The sequence below is a fragment of the Gavialis gangeticus genome, unplaced genomic scaffold (genome assembly GCF_001723915.1).
Source record: "Gavialis gangeticus isolate Ggan-Ray unplaced genomic scaffold, GavGan_comp1, whole genome shotgun sequence".
NCBI classification, from domain to species: domain Eukaryota; kingdom Metazoa; phylum Chordata; order Crocodylia; family Gavialidae; genus Gavialis; species Gavialis gangeticus.
This window is the reverse complement of record NW_017729034.1, coordinates 2780287-2794738: the sequence shown is the minus strand read 5'-3', so window position 1 is coordinate 2794738 and position 14452 is coordinate 2780287. Positions and strand designations below refer to the sequence as shown.

General features: G+C 43.7%; 1 protein-coding gene across 1 annotated transcript in view; it reads left to right on the top strand.

Annotated features, from left to right (window-relative positions):
* SLC19A2 (solute carrier family 19 member 2) overlaps positions 1-14452 on the top strand; it is a 23962-nt gene that overhangs the window by 8204 nt on the left and 1306 nt on the right. Inside the window, exons 2-5 of the mRNA XM_019526663.1 lie at positions 520-1125; positions 6806-7028; positions 12603-12795; positions 13686-13827. Coding sequence (XP_019382208.1) covers positions 520-1125; positions 6806-7028; positions 12603-12795; positions 13686-13827 — 1164 coding nt within the window. The remainder of the gene's footprint in view (positions 1-519; positions 1126-6805; positions 7029-12602; positions 12796-13685; positions 13828-14452) is intronic.

Below are 14452 nucleotides of genomic sequence, written 5' to 3'. Positions count from 1 at the left end.
GTTCCCAGTTCTACTGCTGAGTAGCTTTGGTAATTTCTGGGGTTGAGACTGGGCTGGGGGCGGGGGTCAGTTTCTCCTTTTGCAGAAATGCATGCTGACATCTTCACTTAAGTGAAGTACTCTGAGATGTACAGGTGGAAAGCAACAGGCAGTACTTAAATGTTTACATAGCACTCTGGTTACAGTTGAGTAATCCAAGGAAATAATTCTGCCTCTAAAGCCCTTGAAAGTTGTGTGGTATGATGACAACCTGTACAGAGTTCACACTTGGTTCTAAACTTGCAAAGCAGGCTGTGGTCCCTGGCAGGCTCCCTTTCCAAGATTAATGAGGAGAGGAGGAGGAGAGATTTTGTCCAGCAGGTGGTAGGGACCACTTGTTGGTATTAGTGGGAGACCATTGTAGCAGATCTTTCTTAGATTCCAGCCTCTAGGAAAAATATAAAATTACTTTGAACCTTTTACAAAAAATAACATACTCAAGTGGATAATTAATGGTGGTTTTTTTCCCCCTCCTTACAGGTCTTTAATGAAATCTATCCAGTATGGACGTACTCTTATTTAGTGCTGCTATTTCCAGTATTTCTTGCAACAGACTATCTCCGGTACAAACCTGTAATCCTTCTACAGGGACTGAGCCTTATTGTGACTTGGTTCATGCTGCTCTATGCCAAAGGACTATTGGCTATTCAGTTCCTGGAGTTCTTCTATGGAGTGGTGACTGCTACAGAGATTGCTTATTTTTCCTATATTTATAGCATTGTGGATTTGAATGTGTACCAGAAAGTCACCAGTTACTGTCGAAGTGCCACCTTGGTGGGTTATACTGTGGGTTCCGTCTCTGGACAGGTTCTGGTATCGGTGTTCAACTGGTCCCTGTTCAGCTTGAATGTCATCTCCCTAACATCTGTGTCTGTAGCTTTTGCCATTGCCTGGTTTCTGCCAATGCCTCAGAAAAGTCTTTTCTTTCACCACCTCTCAAGCAGCCAGGTTGCTAGGGAAATGAAGGTTATTGACTGTAAAAGTGGAGCTGTCGTCCGAGATGATCCTGCATTACAGAGTGTGCCTGGGTGGGAAGATGAGTCAGAAGTTCCCTTAAATGTGGAGGCCCATTCTGCAGAGAAGCAGGTAAGGCACTATGTCAAGAAAAACGAAAGCTACAACCACTTCCACAGCTGTCTGCCTTAGATGAAGAGCGCTGTCTCAGGGTAGCTGACAAGGAAAGGTATCCCTTTCCAATCCTTCAAGTCTTCAGGGAGCAGAAATTGCATTCCAGTCCTATGGCATGGTAGTCCCCATGGGCATTTTTACACATGTAAGTGCTGCAGTGCTAGGCACTTTGAAAAGCGCCCGGCCCTGCGTGGCTTACAGTTGTATAAGTGGTAAAATGCATGTCAGCACTGAGAAAATGGCGGCAGCATGCTTTTGAATTAAAATACATAAAAGGCGCTTTGGTTCAAAAGCACGACGCCGCCATTTTCTGTGTGCTGACATACATTTCACCACTTACAACTGTAAGCGACAGTGCAGTTTGCATCAGCTTGTGTGTAGAGTAGACTCAATTAATTGAGTCTGCTCTGAAGTGGCAGATATCTGGTGCATCGTGGGATAGAAAAGTATGTGTATAAATACCCCATATTCCTTCTGTTATTCAGATGCATTAAACTGTCCTCTAAGACTTGCTTTTTTTTTCTTTTTTTTTTCTTTTTTTTTTTAAGTCGTCATTCACTCACTTGAATGGGGGAAGCAGGGAAGATTCTGGGTGCTTAAAGTCCTGTCTGAATGTACCATGAGCTGTTAAAGAGAAGGCAGTTGCAACCTGTGGTTTTGAAAGCCTATTACGAAATAACACCTGCAGAATTTCTGTTGCAGATGAACTAGGTAACTGCTTCAGATAACCAGGAAGAGATTGTATCGGTGGAAGAACTGTTGATATCACCTTCAGATAAAGGCACTTAGGGGTATTTAAAATGGCATGATTTTGTCAAGTTTTCCACTTAGTGTTCTATCAGTGCAGGAGGAGAGGAAGGGGAGAAGGCAGAATATCCCTAATACACTGGTGGAGTTTTAAGTGAACATTGGTTTAAGTTTTGTTTGTCTAAGTCTAGGGTAACTGCTTGCTCAAGGCAAATGGACTATTACTTGCCTGCTTCCTGCTATTTAATGGCTAGACACAGCATTAATTGCTTTTGAAAGCCTGAATGAGGAAGATACTGGCACAGTCTGTCTCCCCAGCCACATTTCTCTTCACTTCTCTTTAAGTACTTATTGCTAGCAGAGACTGGAGGGAGGATAGCAGTACCTGCCTTCAGCTTAGCTGGAAAGGTTTATGCTTCCTTGGGTTTCAGCTGGGAATTAAACTTATTAATATTCCAGTGCACTCATCTTGTCCTGTCCAGCACAGCTCTGCAAGACCCTCTGCTGAGACCACTTGAAGAACCAGCGAGCATAAATGGAGGCAGTCTTCCTTCTGTTTTTGGTTTTGGAGGAATGGAGTTAGGATAGTAATGGGGTACTGAGCAATCACTGAGCCAGTGATTTTTGATCTAAAAGAGAGGTAGCCAATCTGGCATGAGTGCCACAAGTGGCGCAGGCAGCCTCTTTGTGTGGCATGGAGCAGATCAGGGTGGGGACAGGCAGCACAGCAGCAGATTGGGCAAGGAGCAGCAGGCAGAGCAGGAGATAGAGCCCAGGGCAGGAAGCAGAAAGTGAGAAGAAAACAGAAGTCAGAGGAGCACATTGGACTGAGGAAGGGGATCAGAATGGCACTTGGGCTAATTTGAGGCATGCCTGCCAAAAGAGTTAGCCCCCACTGATTTAAAGGCATGCTCCGGCCTTCAGCCCAAGGTCATCTTCCTGCAGCCCCAGTTCTACACAGATGTTCACTTATTTACATACAAGCAAGAGGAGGCTCCTTCCCTTGCACATTTCACTAGTACCAGCACCATCCTAGACTTTTTAGCAATAATTGTAACTGCTTCTAGAAATCCCTTGCTTGGAAGGGAAGGCTATGTTGAGGCGACTGAGTATAATGTATCACTGAGCACAGTATAACATATTTGCTGAGGGCTCTGAATAATTATTGAAGGTAAGCATGGAACTCCTGTCATCCTGTACTACTTAAAAATTGAGAGGTTTAGTGAGAATGAAGCGTCCCTTTTTTCCTGTGCTACATAACGTAAGGATGAGGAGGATCCTTTAAATAAGAGTGGAACATTTGAAATAAAGAATAAATTAAAATCTGTCAGGGGTTATTCTCTCTTTCTTATGTAGACTGCAGTCACCTGAAACTCTTGTTACGTTAGGGACTTAAACCGTTTGTAGCTGTGTGTAGTTCTGAAATTAAGAATTTGCTAAGCTTTGGTGTATAATGCTGGTTTTGCAAACTAAGCATATGGCCAATCAGATTGTGTAACCTGACTGGCCACAGAAGGCTTCTTCCTCTCTCCTGAAGAAATGACTGGGGCTGTTGACTTTTGCAGACTCTATGTATCTTCTCCAATGAGCTTCACCTCCCCGGAGATCTGTTTCCTAGGTTTCCTTATAACTGAGACTGTGCCCCATCTAGTACTTCTGTTTGGGGCATGAATAGTGACAGCATCCACCCTGTTGTTATTCTCAGTTGCTGTATCTGAGTTTGTAGCCTTGCAGAGAACGAGTACGTCAGAAAGCTACTGAACTAACTGGCAGAGCACCTGGAATTCATTTCCTATCTAGTATTTACCAAGTGACATTTTATATGAGGGAGGGAAAGAAGGCTTAAGGCCAAGGTAGGTGAAAATTGCTGTTAAGGATTTTTAGTGGGAGAGGCCTTGAAATGAGACCATGGCTTTTCTCAAGGGAGAGACTTTCTAGAGTGCACACAGTTCATAGCCTGAACATTTTTGACCTGTGAGTTAAGTTGAGTCACGCTGGTAAGGTATCAACAGATGGCCTTGAAGCAGGGGGTCTTTATAGCTGTAGCCCATTCTTGCACTGGTGACTTGAATAGCTGCTGTCTACTTGGCATAAGTATAAAGTTACTTGATTGTGAGGGTTTTTCTTTCATAGTGGAATGTTGATAATCCATTTACCCTTCCCCCTCCCAGTGCAGACTAGGCTGATGTGCCTGGACATGTTTGTGTTGAGGTATTGAAGCAATGCCATGGAGGAAGAGTGATGCCGAGCTTCACATCTGGCTTTGAAAACAAGTTAGCAGAGTGTGTTGCTGGCTATTGCTAGGCATGGCCTGTGGTCCCGGCTCCATCTTTTGCCCAAATGGGCCCTACTTGTGAGAGGCTAAATCTGAGTGGATGAATTCAGAGCCAGTTGCTTATTTAGATGTCTAATACGTTGATACTACCTTGCCTGTTTTTAGCACTATCCATTTCCGTATTTTAAATCACTCAGCCTCCAATCTCCTGGTCTACATGAGGTAGGTGAGCATTGCCTCTGTTTTATTAAGGGAAAACAGGCTGTGTCTCATGACCTGCTTGCACCTCAGGGTCACACCCAGTCAGTTGGCTGAGCTAGGAACAGAACCCGTGCTCACTTGCTAATCCAGTGCCGTACATGCTGGACTGCATTGTGGCACCTCGGCCTTATCTCTTATCTTAATAATTGTAGCATTTCCCAGTGACCTGTTTGTCCTTCATTGTTTAGATTCCCAATCCACATTTCAGCCTCTGGCTCTACCATCTCATTTTTAAATGCTTTCCAGCTGATGGGCCATTTCCCTGCCTTTTCCCCTTTTCTTTCCTCTGAAGGAAGCAGCTAAGGAAGCTTGATTGTCCCACTAATGTCAGTTTGGTTACTCATTATCTCCTATAATAAGTTGGTGGGTAATGCATGTTGTTGCATGAGTATTGGACTCTTTTTGGGGTAGAAGAGAGAGGGGCAAAGAAGCTGCTCGTTTACCTGACTTGCATGCCGCGTCACCTCAATTTAAAATACCGCACATGTGATTATTACTTGTTTGGAGGCTGGTGGCTGCTGACAGTCACCTGAGAACTGGGGTTCCATTGTACTAGGTGTAGGATGGAGAAAAATGTGTAGTCCTTGGGTGCCTGCACTCGAGCCAGGAGGCTGCTTTGAAGCACTGTAATTGCAGCACGTTGTAGCAGACTCAATTTAATCAGGTTTGCTGGAGCATGGTAATTACCACACTCCAGCCAGCCTCTGTCTCGTGTATTGTCTCTGCATTTCAAAATGGTGGCAGGGACACTTTAGTAAAAGCTCGTTCAAGGAGCTAATACATGAGATGCTCTGGGTGCTTTAATTAGAGCCGCTCTAAAGCACCCCTTTTGTCCCTGGATCAAGTGTAAAAATGCCCCTTGAGACTTAACTATTCCAGCAGTTTTTTTTTAGTTTAAACTATGCTTGCAAACCCTCCTAATGTAGGTGCTGCATATATACTGGTACCCACTACCCCTTGATTTGAAGGAAAGAGAATAAGCTGGCATAGGAAGCGTGTTCCATGCAGAAGGGGTATATTTGCTCTGTGGGATTTAGGAGAGAAAATTAGTGATGCCAGTGAAACTCTTAGTGGTCTTGAACTCGGGAGAGTCTTGTACAATGTAGTTGCTACTTTGCTGACTCCTCTGGGAGGTACTGCTAGATGTGGCTATTAGCAAAGACTGTGTGTGGGTCCAAAACAAGCCAGCATTTAGTCATCTCCATTCACCCAAGACAGTAGGGAACAGAATTCCTTTTTGTATACTAATCAGTATCTGAGGATAACTTCTTAATTTAACCTCTTCCCTTCCCAACCATGTGAATGTTGATTTATTTTTATGTATATAAATAAAATGATAAATAATGAAATAAAATAATTATATAATATACCTGCACATATACATACATGCGCATATACATGCACATCAATCAATGTACACACACTTGTGTGTGTGTGTGTGTGTGTGTGTGTGTATGTATGTAGTGTGTATATACATACACATCAATCAATGGTCTCACACACGCACACGCACACACAATACACACACATCTATATCTCAATATATATTTAAAAAGACTATTTATATAGTATGTTAAAATACTCTGGTTCAGCTCCACTCAATTCTATTCTAGTGGTGCTGCATGAGAAAAGAACATGAATTTCTGTATCCCTCCCTTCAACTCAAACGGTGGGTGCAAGAACTTCACCATAGTGTTGATATCTGGTGGAACAGGCTTCCTGTACCTCCATCCTCAAGACTCTCCACTGTTTTCAGATCTCCAGAAAACCTATCAGTTGAGTTCTTAGTTTATGTGACAGTGTTGTGACTCTAAGTGGTCTTAAAGTGATGTAAGGGAATTATTAACTTAGATGTTCATAATCTCTGAATACTATTTCTGTAGAAAACTTCCAAATATGTTGTTGGTGCTTGGAAAGAACTTCTGTGGTTGATCTTAAATTTCTTATCTTTTTGGTCTTTGGCTCAAATTCAGTCCAGTCTGGTAACCTGCAAAAGTTGGCATATGACTTTTGCCTTTCTGAAATGAATTATTGACAGCTAGTGTTTTTCTTTACACTGTAAGGAAGTGAACACTCTCCCTCTTCTGACAACTGGCCCTCTGACCAGAGAAGCTAAAGATTGGATGGACCATGGAGAATGAACCTGTTTCTTCATTTTGGCAGATGCTCTCCTGCTTGGAGTGGTAGCGCTCTTGGGAGGGAAGGGAGGGGACATGGTAAGGATGGCTAATGGTGTCCAGGTTTACTGATCTGGCACTTCTTACTACTGGTCCCCTCCCTGTCAGGCGCAATCTTGAGGGATAAAATGAACTGTTTTAATAAGTGTGATCTTTAATTTTTCTTATTTCTCTTCAGGAGCAGAAAGTGGACATCGTCATAGTGCTCAAAGAGCTATGGCGGGACTTCTTCCAGTGCTATTCCTCTCGGCCTATGCTATGTTGGTCTGTATGGTGGGCACTGTCAACCTGTGGCTACTTCCAAGTAATAAACTACACTCAGGGCCTATGGGAGATGGTACTTCCTGCTCAGAACTCTGAGATCTATAATGGTGGTGTAGAGGCTGTTTCAACACTCTTAGGTAAGTTGTCTATTTCAGAAGGCAATAAAAAAAATGCATAACCAATGAGACTTACATGTTACATCCTCAAACTCATAGTTACTGAAACATAGTTCTGACAGAATTGTAATATTCCCTAGCATGTGCATGTGGGAGACTTTCATCTAGATTGGTGCTATGCCAGATAGCTGTTGGATGAATTTCAGACATAGTATCTTGTGATTCTGTTGCTTACATAGCTGGTTTTGTAATGCAAGAGGTAGGTTTGGAAATACTGAAACAGCTGGTCTTTCTACCTGTGACATATTATGGGATCCTCCCCTAGCAGTAGCATCATTGGATTATTCAACGCAATTTTCCAGGTATGGGAACACCTATGTACCTGTAGGTGCTGGTTTAAATGCAGATGAGGTTATTTTGGCTAGACTGCTTGGGCACGTATACACGTGCCAGACATCTGCTCCAGTGCATGCTACTTAGCACATATCAGAGCAGACTGGATTAAACAAGTTTGCTGGCATGTGTTAATTAACTTGCTCCAGCAGCCTCTGTGTTGCATCTATTCAGAGTCCCCACACTTCAAAATGGCAGGGGGTATTTTAACTAAAACTTGTCAGACAAGCTTTAGTTCTAGCATCTATGCTGCCATTTTGAAGCGCAGGATGCTGAGTACATGAAGCTGCGGGCACTTTAATTGGAGCATCTCCCCTCCCGCCCCTCCCTCCAACCCAGAGCGTGTGTATAAATGTCCCTTGATCCTGGTTGGAGGGATTGTCATTTTTGAATGTCTTTGGGAAAACGCTTCCTGTATATTCCTTCAAAACACATGAGCCTCAAAGCAGCCTGCCCTGTAACCTGCTGACAGCAGCAGAAACTATACAGTGCACAGTCCTTGCTTGACTGTGTGGGTCCAGGTAGGTTAGTCTTGTATAACTCTCCAACAGACTGTTTCATGTCATGGCTGTGGGGATATTGTTAGGACAGCTCAGCACTCCATCCACTCCATCAGAAAAGCTCTAAATGCAAGGACCCTTCATGCTTTGTCATATTCTTGAATTCATAGGCTCATAAGAAAGTAGGGCTGGAAGGGATCTCACAAGATCATCTAGTCCAGCTCCCTGCTCAAGGCAGAATCATCCCTGACTAAACCATCCCAGCCAAGTGTTGTGTCTAAACTGTTTTGAAAATTTCCAAATCCTCTCCACTTGTTTATGAGGTGTATACTTTTTAGAGCCTGTGTGGGGGAAAAGTGAGGCACAAACACTGATTATTTGTTGTTTTGCACCTTCCCTGAAAGTAACTAAGCACCTACATGGAATACAGTGGGAGTGAAGGTTGCTCACCACCTCCAAAGACAGGACCACAGAAGCCAGTTCTTTTCCATTAAACACTAGACCAGCATGCTCCACTGGCCTTGGCCAGATAACAAAGCAAGCCTAGAGAACAGTTGCAATTGTTTTAATATTGGGAAGTCCCATTCTGTGAGGATCCCAAATGGAGGTTCGTGTGGATTATTGAGGAGAGTGGGGGTGATTTTTTTAACAGCAAAAAGCAGAATTTTTTTTTTTTATTTTCCTTTGGGAAATGTTTACGCTATTTTTGTTTTAAAACCATTAAGATGCTCTCTTTAAGCAATTTGGAAACCAATTTGAGCTTGGGAACCCATGCTCTTTAGCTCTTAAGTCTTCCAGATTTGCTGTTGGCCTTTGGAGCTGCCACTGAACCAGAAACTAAGCCTTGCCAGCTCTGCGGCAGGGAGACTGGAACCAGGGGAAGTCAGGGTTCAATCTGGGATTTTAGGAGCGTTTCCCAGGCTTTCAGCTGAGTGATGGGAAGTGTAGAAGCTCTGCGCTTCCTGGCTCTAGATCAGGGCTTCCCAACCTTTTCCTCAGCATGACCCCATTTAAACCCTGGACGTTTTTTGAGACCCCAAAATGATGTAGACAAGATCAACAAGTCCTAAATATGGCATTACAATGCTTTTGTGTCTTGCACTCCTTTCATTTCTCGGTCTCATCCTTGTCATTAGTTTTACTGCTAGAACTCCAGGCAGAAATTTTTCAGAGAAAAGCATCCATGTTAGATTTCTCTGTCATATCAAACATATTTCAGCCAGCCAGTATCAACATACTGATTTTTACAGCGGTTGTGCGTGGACAAATAACTGCCAGGTGTGAGAGCTGGATATTTATAAATAGGAAGTGTATTCATCATAATCAGTTGACACTGTCAAGCATCTTTTTGACCCCATTTTTTATCATTGTGAACCCCAAATGGGGTCACAACCCCAAGATTGGGAACTGCTGTTCCAGATGCTAGAGCCGTGGATTCTAGCCGTGGTATCCTCAAGAACCTGCCAAAGGAAGCTGACTTGAAAGTTTCCAGTGAAACTCTGCATCTGTTTTGCTGGCAGTTCATTGTAACTGATATGGCCTTGTGAAACACTTGCAAATTTCCAGCTCACTTTAAGAATACTTTCATATAGTATCAGGATAACTCCCCCACATATATAAGTCAGAAGATGGGTGGGATGAGTTCAAGGCCTTCATTAGGTTATGTATGAACACTGCTGTGCCATTGTAGAAGTTTTTTTTTTAATTGTTCATTCAAGTCATGAATCTTTTCCATAAGAAGGCGATTACAAAATACAAGCCAGAATTCTAGTTGGCTTGCTATTATTGGAAAGATGTTCCTTGGATAACCTGAATCGTGTCAAGAATGCCTCTGAAAGAGCAGGCAGGGAAAGATTGGAGCAAAATATATTTTGTAAAAAGGCATAGTATTTGTTACTGGAGTGGACACGGGTGTTAAGGTTCACTTGGCTTCAACATGGCAGACTTACCATTGATTGGTCCTGAAGACACTTGAATTACTGGGATACAAACAGATTCCCTAGCTCCTTGAATGTTGAAAACAAGTTTGCATTTGGTAGCTTATAAAATGTACAATAGGTTTTCTAGGAAATCTCTGCTTATCAGATAAAGTCCCTCCACTTCTGAGGATATTGATGGGGAAATATAGGTTAGGAATAGGCAACATTTTCTGGCTGCAGGCTGAAATGACCTACCCAAGGTCAGATGCGGGTGGGCACTAGGACTCGCCTGCCAGCGGCACATGTTCAGCATGGGTAAAATTCCTGTGGCTGATGCTTGTCCCCATGGTGACATGGGAAGAGCACCCCTAGCTGAAGCCCCCACCTGCTGAAGTCCCATGTTCACAGGCCAGATCCAGTGGTTCCACAGGCTAGATCCTTGCTGACCCCTGACCTAGGTATCCCAATGGCATTCTGTGGCAAGAATGCCTTGAATTAACTCCCAACTCTAAAGTTGCCTAGTGCATCCTCTTGTTCAGCCTGTATTAAATGGCTGCCACTTCAGCTTGGCACACCCTAGTCACAATTCCAGATCTTATAGTCCTTGTTATCACTAGTTGTCCACCCAGGAAGCAGTTGTGGTCCTGTAGTGCAGTGACCCTGTAGTAACAACAGTGTTGGAGCCCAGTTATTCCTAAATATGTAGTCATTTTAAAGGGAAATGACCCTAGAGGGCTGTCAAGCATGGGCTGCAATTCAGAGCAGACTTAAAATGACTGCAAATGTTCTCTTTGGATTCCTTTTGAGCATGGTGTTTTGGCTCCAGGACTGTAAAAGCTGGCATACACAACCAGTGTTATTAAGGTCACTAAGTCAAGCCTTCCAAATTCAAGAGATGCCAAAACAAAGGCTGCTTGTGCAACCTTAAATCTGCTTCCTGTGCATGAGTCAGCCAACTTTTAATTACAGGATCACGTGTTGTTTCTCCCTCCCTGTCTAGCTCCTGTTCTCTCTCCTTTGCTTCAGGCACCTTTCTACCTTGTACTGGGGTTCTGGTGCCCAAACCCAAGCTCCAGGCAGGACCATGGTGGCTGAGGCAGAATCTTCAGGGAGTTAAATAGAATCAGCTTGTCTTATGACTAACGTGTATCTCAGTTTTTTAGGTCCCCTTTGTGCATAAGTCCATCTTCCATACATTTTAACTGGTTGCCTAGACATGCACCTGAAGCAGTTGGCAATGCCTGGCATGTGGGTTAAGATATGAAACTGTTGAGTCAGCTGTGGTGTCTCATGCTGTGGTTTTGTGTTTACACTGACATAACTATGTTCCTAAGGGGAAGGAGGAGAGTGAAACTCCATGAGTTGTCAGTTGAATCCCCAGAAAGTGTGGGGGCGGTGGGTTTCCCCTTCTCCGCCACAGCTTTGAAGCCACTGGTTTATTGTAACTTGATGTTCTACAGACGGAGCATCTTGTTGCATGTAGGGAAAGGTCTCACCGGTATGGTGGTGGCACACTTCCAAAATGAAAGCCTATTGTGGACGTGTTACAGTGGGCACTTGTGCAGATGTACATGGAAGGGCACTGACCTAGCCACAGTCTTTCCTGCAACTCTGTGGATTTCATCCTGTGTGAAAAGTGATGCATTAGGGCAGCGATTCTCAACCAACGTGCCACAATACCCTGGGTTGCCTTGAGAACCTTTGCAAAGGTGTCCTGGGTTGCCACACAATGTTATCACTGTTAAGTGTGCAAGCATGAGTCCCAAGATAAACCCAGAAATTTCAAGTAGGAATCTATAGTGTTCAAAACATTCTGCCATGCTGTGGGTTGTCCAAGTCCATTGCAACAGGAAAACTGCATTGTTGTTTTTCCATAGTCAAAAAATGAGTGAAAACTAAGAACTGGCATTTTCCAAGGGGGGCCTTGAGTCTAAACAGGTTGAGACCCACCTGCATTAGGGTTCTTTGGAACTGTGAATCCCCTGGTAGAAAGTTGGAGGCCAGTGGATCTGCCTAGAAGGCTTCTTGAAGAGGTTGGCTTGCAGGGGGTTACAAATAGGATCTAAATACTATTGTCAGACTCCCAAAGATTGGGACAAGTCTTGAACGCAATCCTGTCTTTCAGTGATCACCAATAAATTGCCCTTTGTCAGCATGCTGCTATTTTGGCTTGCTGTCTGTGATGGCTCTGTTGGGCCTTTCTTGGCTTGTCTATAGAACAAGCTCCTTTTCAAAGTGTAATTCTACCTGCTGTATACTGGAGCAGCATGAAAGCTGTACTCAGCCCCCAGCGGCAATGATGTACTGATAATCCTCTTGTCTCCCTCTGCCTTTGACACCTTTTGATAGAGGTGTCAAACTGGGCTTCTACTTCCTTTTAACAGGCTCTCTGAAAAAAACTGCTAGCCTTAGAAAAAATGTGCAGAAGAGAACCTGTGGAAAGAGTTGAGGCGTGGAGCTCTGCAGCCTTGTGGAGCTGAAGTCAGTTTTGCCAAAGCACAAATCATTGGCTTAACTTTTCTCATTACAGTTGTTAGCTGATACCACTCATTTCATTGTGAATTGAGATAAGCCAATGAGGAGCATTTTTTATTACAGCCTTGTTAGAGTGAAGCCTAGCATTAAAACATACAGCCAGTGGAGCATTTCTCCAGGACGCCTGGCATGTTTACACATCAGTGTCTCTCAGTCTAATGCATGGAGTATTTAAACCAGGCCTCTGGATGACAAAATATTGTGATAGTTAATAAATTACATCCTTTCTCTTTTCATCCTGCTAATAGGAGCTGTTGCAGTGTTTGCTGTAGGTTACATAAAAATACCGTGGGCTACCTGGGGTGAAGTAGCATTAGCCCTGTTTTCCCTCCTTATTGCTGCTGCTGTCTATATCATGGATATAGTTCGTAACATCTGGATATGCTATGCGTCGTACGTGGTCTTCAGAATTATCTACATGCTGCTTATCACAATAGCAACGTAAGTAGTTTTTTTAAAGTCAGGATTTTGAATGCCTGGAAACTGGCATACAGTATAGCTCACATATTGTATATCTAAGAATCTCAGTGATCTGTACAAAAGTCCCTGTGTGCTGGTATCTTCAGATGGGGAGACTGAGGCAGGGTGGCATTTGACTTACTAAATTGCTGGCAGTTTGCCTTGTCAGAACCAGGAGTGGAACAGAGGTCTCGCAACACTAAAGTCTTTGTCTGTAAGTGCTGGGTAGTGCGGTCTTCCAGGGGAATGCTTTTTCCATAAATATTGTTAGACTGAAGCATCGGAGAGAAGAGGGACAAGTGCTTTGTCTGCAGTGGAGACAAGTTCTCTGATTTGTAAGCAGGAAAATGTGTTTATATAATATTTGTTACTTGTAGAGGCAACTGTTCAGCTAAACCCAGCACCCCCATGCAGTAAACAGGAAATGAAGGAATACCCTCACTAGAGTGTAGTAGGATATACTCATTGTAAGTCCCTTCTTGACTTGATTATGAGCAGTTCTGTGACTGCAAAGTGGGTATGCTGCATCTTCTCTGAAAGATGAGGCCCTTCTGGCAATAGAGTGCCCCCAGGAATTCAGTACCTTCAGTCTTAAATGCTGTCTTGGATAAGAGTGTAACCTAGAGAACTCCCACACTTTGTACAACTCTTCAGTTTTCCCCATGTCACTTGAACTCCAAGACTAGCTAGGTAGTACCCTATTCGGTTTGTGAGAAGACTGCAGTGTAAGGCAAGATGACTATGGAAATATCCAATGTATAGATGAGCTTTCCAACCTACCTAGTTTGCTTGTCTAAACATTGCCCTATTCTGAAAAGTCCTTTCCTCTGCCTCCTAAACATATTTCTACAACTCTTTCCTCCTCCCCCCAGGTTCCAGATTGCTACAAACCTAAGTGTGGAGCGGTATGCCTTGGTATTTGGGGTCAATACTTTCATTGCCCTGGCACTTCAGACTGTCCTCACTGTGATTGTTGTGGACTCCAGAGGTCTTGGGCTAAACATCTTCACGCAGGTAAGGCTGCTGCTTTATCTTGATTTGTGGGAGGAGGAGAGAAAAATGGAAATCAGGGTGGGAGCATTGACCAAACTCTTCTGTGGCTGTGGTTTCAGTTCCAGTTTTGAGGTCTGAGGAGTGTTCCCTAGCCTATGCTGAGGGGAAAGAGGTTGTGGGGGGGGGAGTACTGTCCAATTGTGAGTGGGGGGTGAATTTTTTTTTTTCTTTTGCAAACTCACAATTGGATTTCATGGGCTCCCTTGTTAACTTTCTCCAGAGGGCCAAGGTCAGAGATGGAGCTCCCATCTCACCCCACAAGGTAGTTCACCAGTACAGGGTTTATAGTCTAGCTGGATGGGAAGTTTGTGTTGGCACAGTTCATGATGAAAAAATACTTTATTCAGGTGAAGCTCCCCTTGAGTTCAGCTTTTTTCCATGTACCACTGATCTCTCTCTATAGATAAACATCTTTAAAGTTTAGATGCCACTTGTCTGGTATCTTTCACTGGCTCTAACGAACATGGTAATAAAGGCAGGTAACAGGCTGGGAGATGCACACTTCATTCACCAGTCGTATTTAAACCACATCTTGCATTTTGCCTTTTGTGTAAGTGGAGCTGGGGGGGGGGGGGGGGGGGGGGGG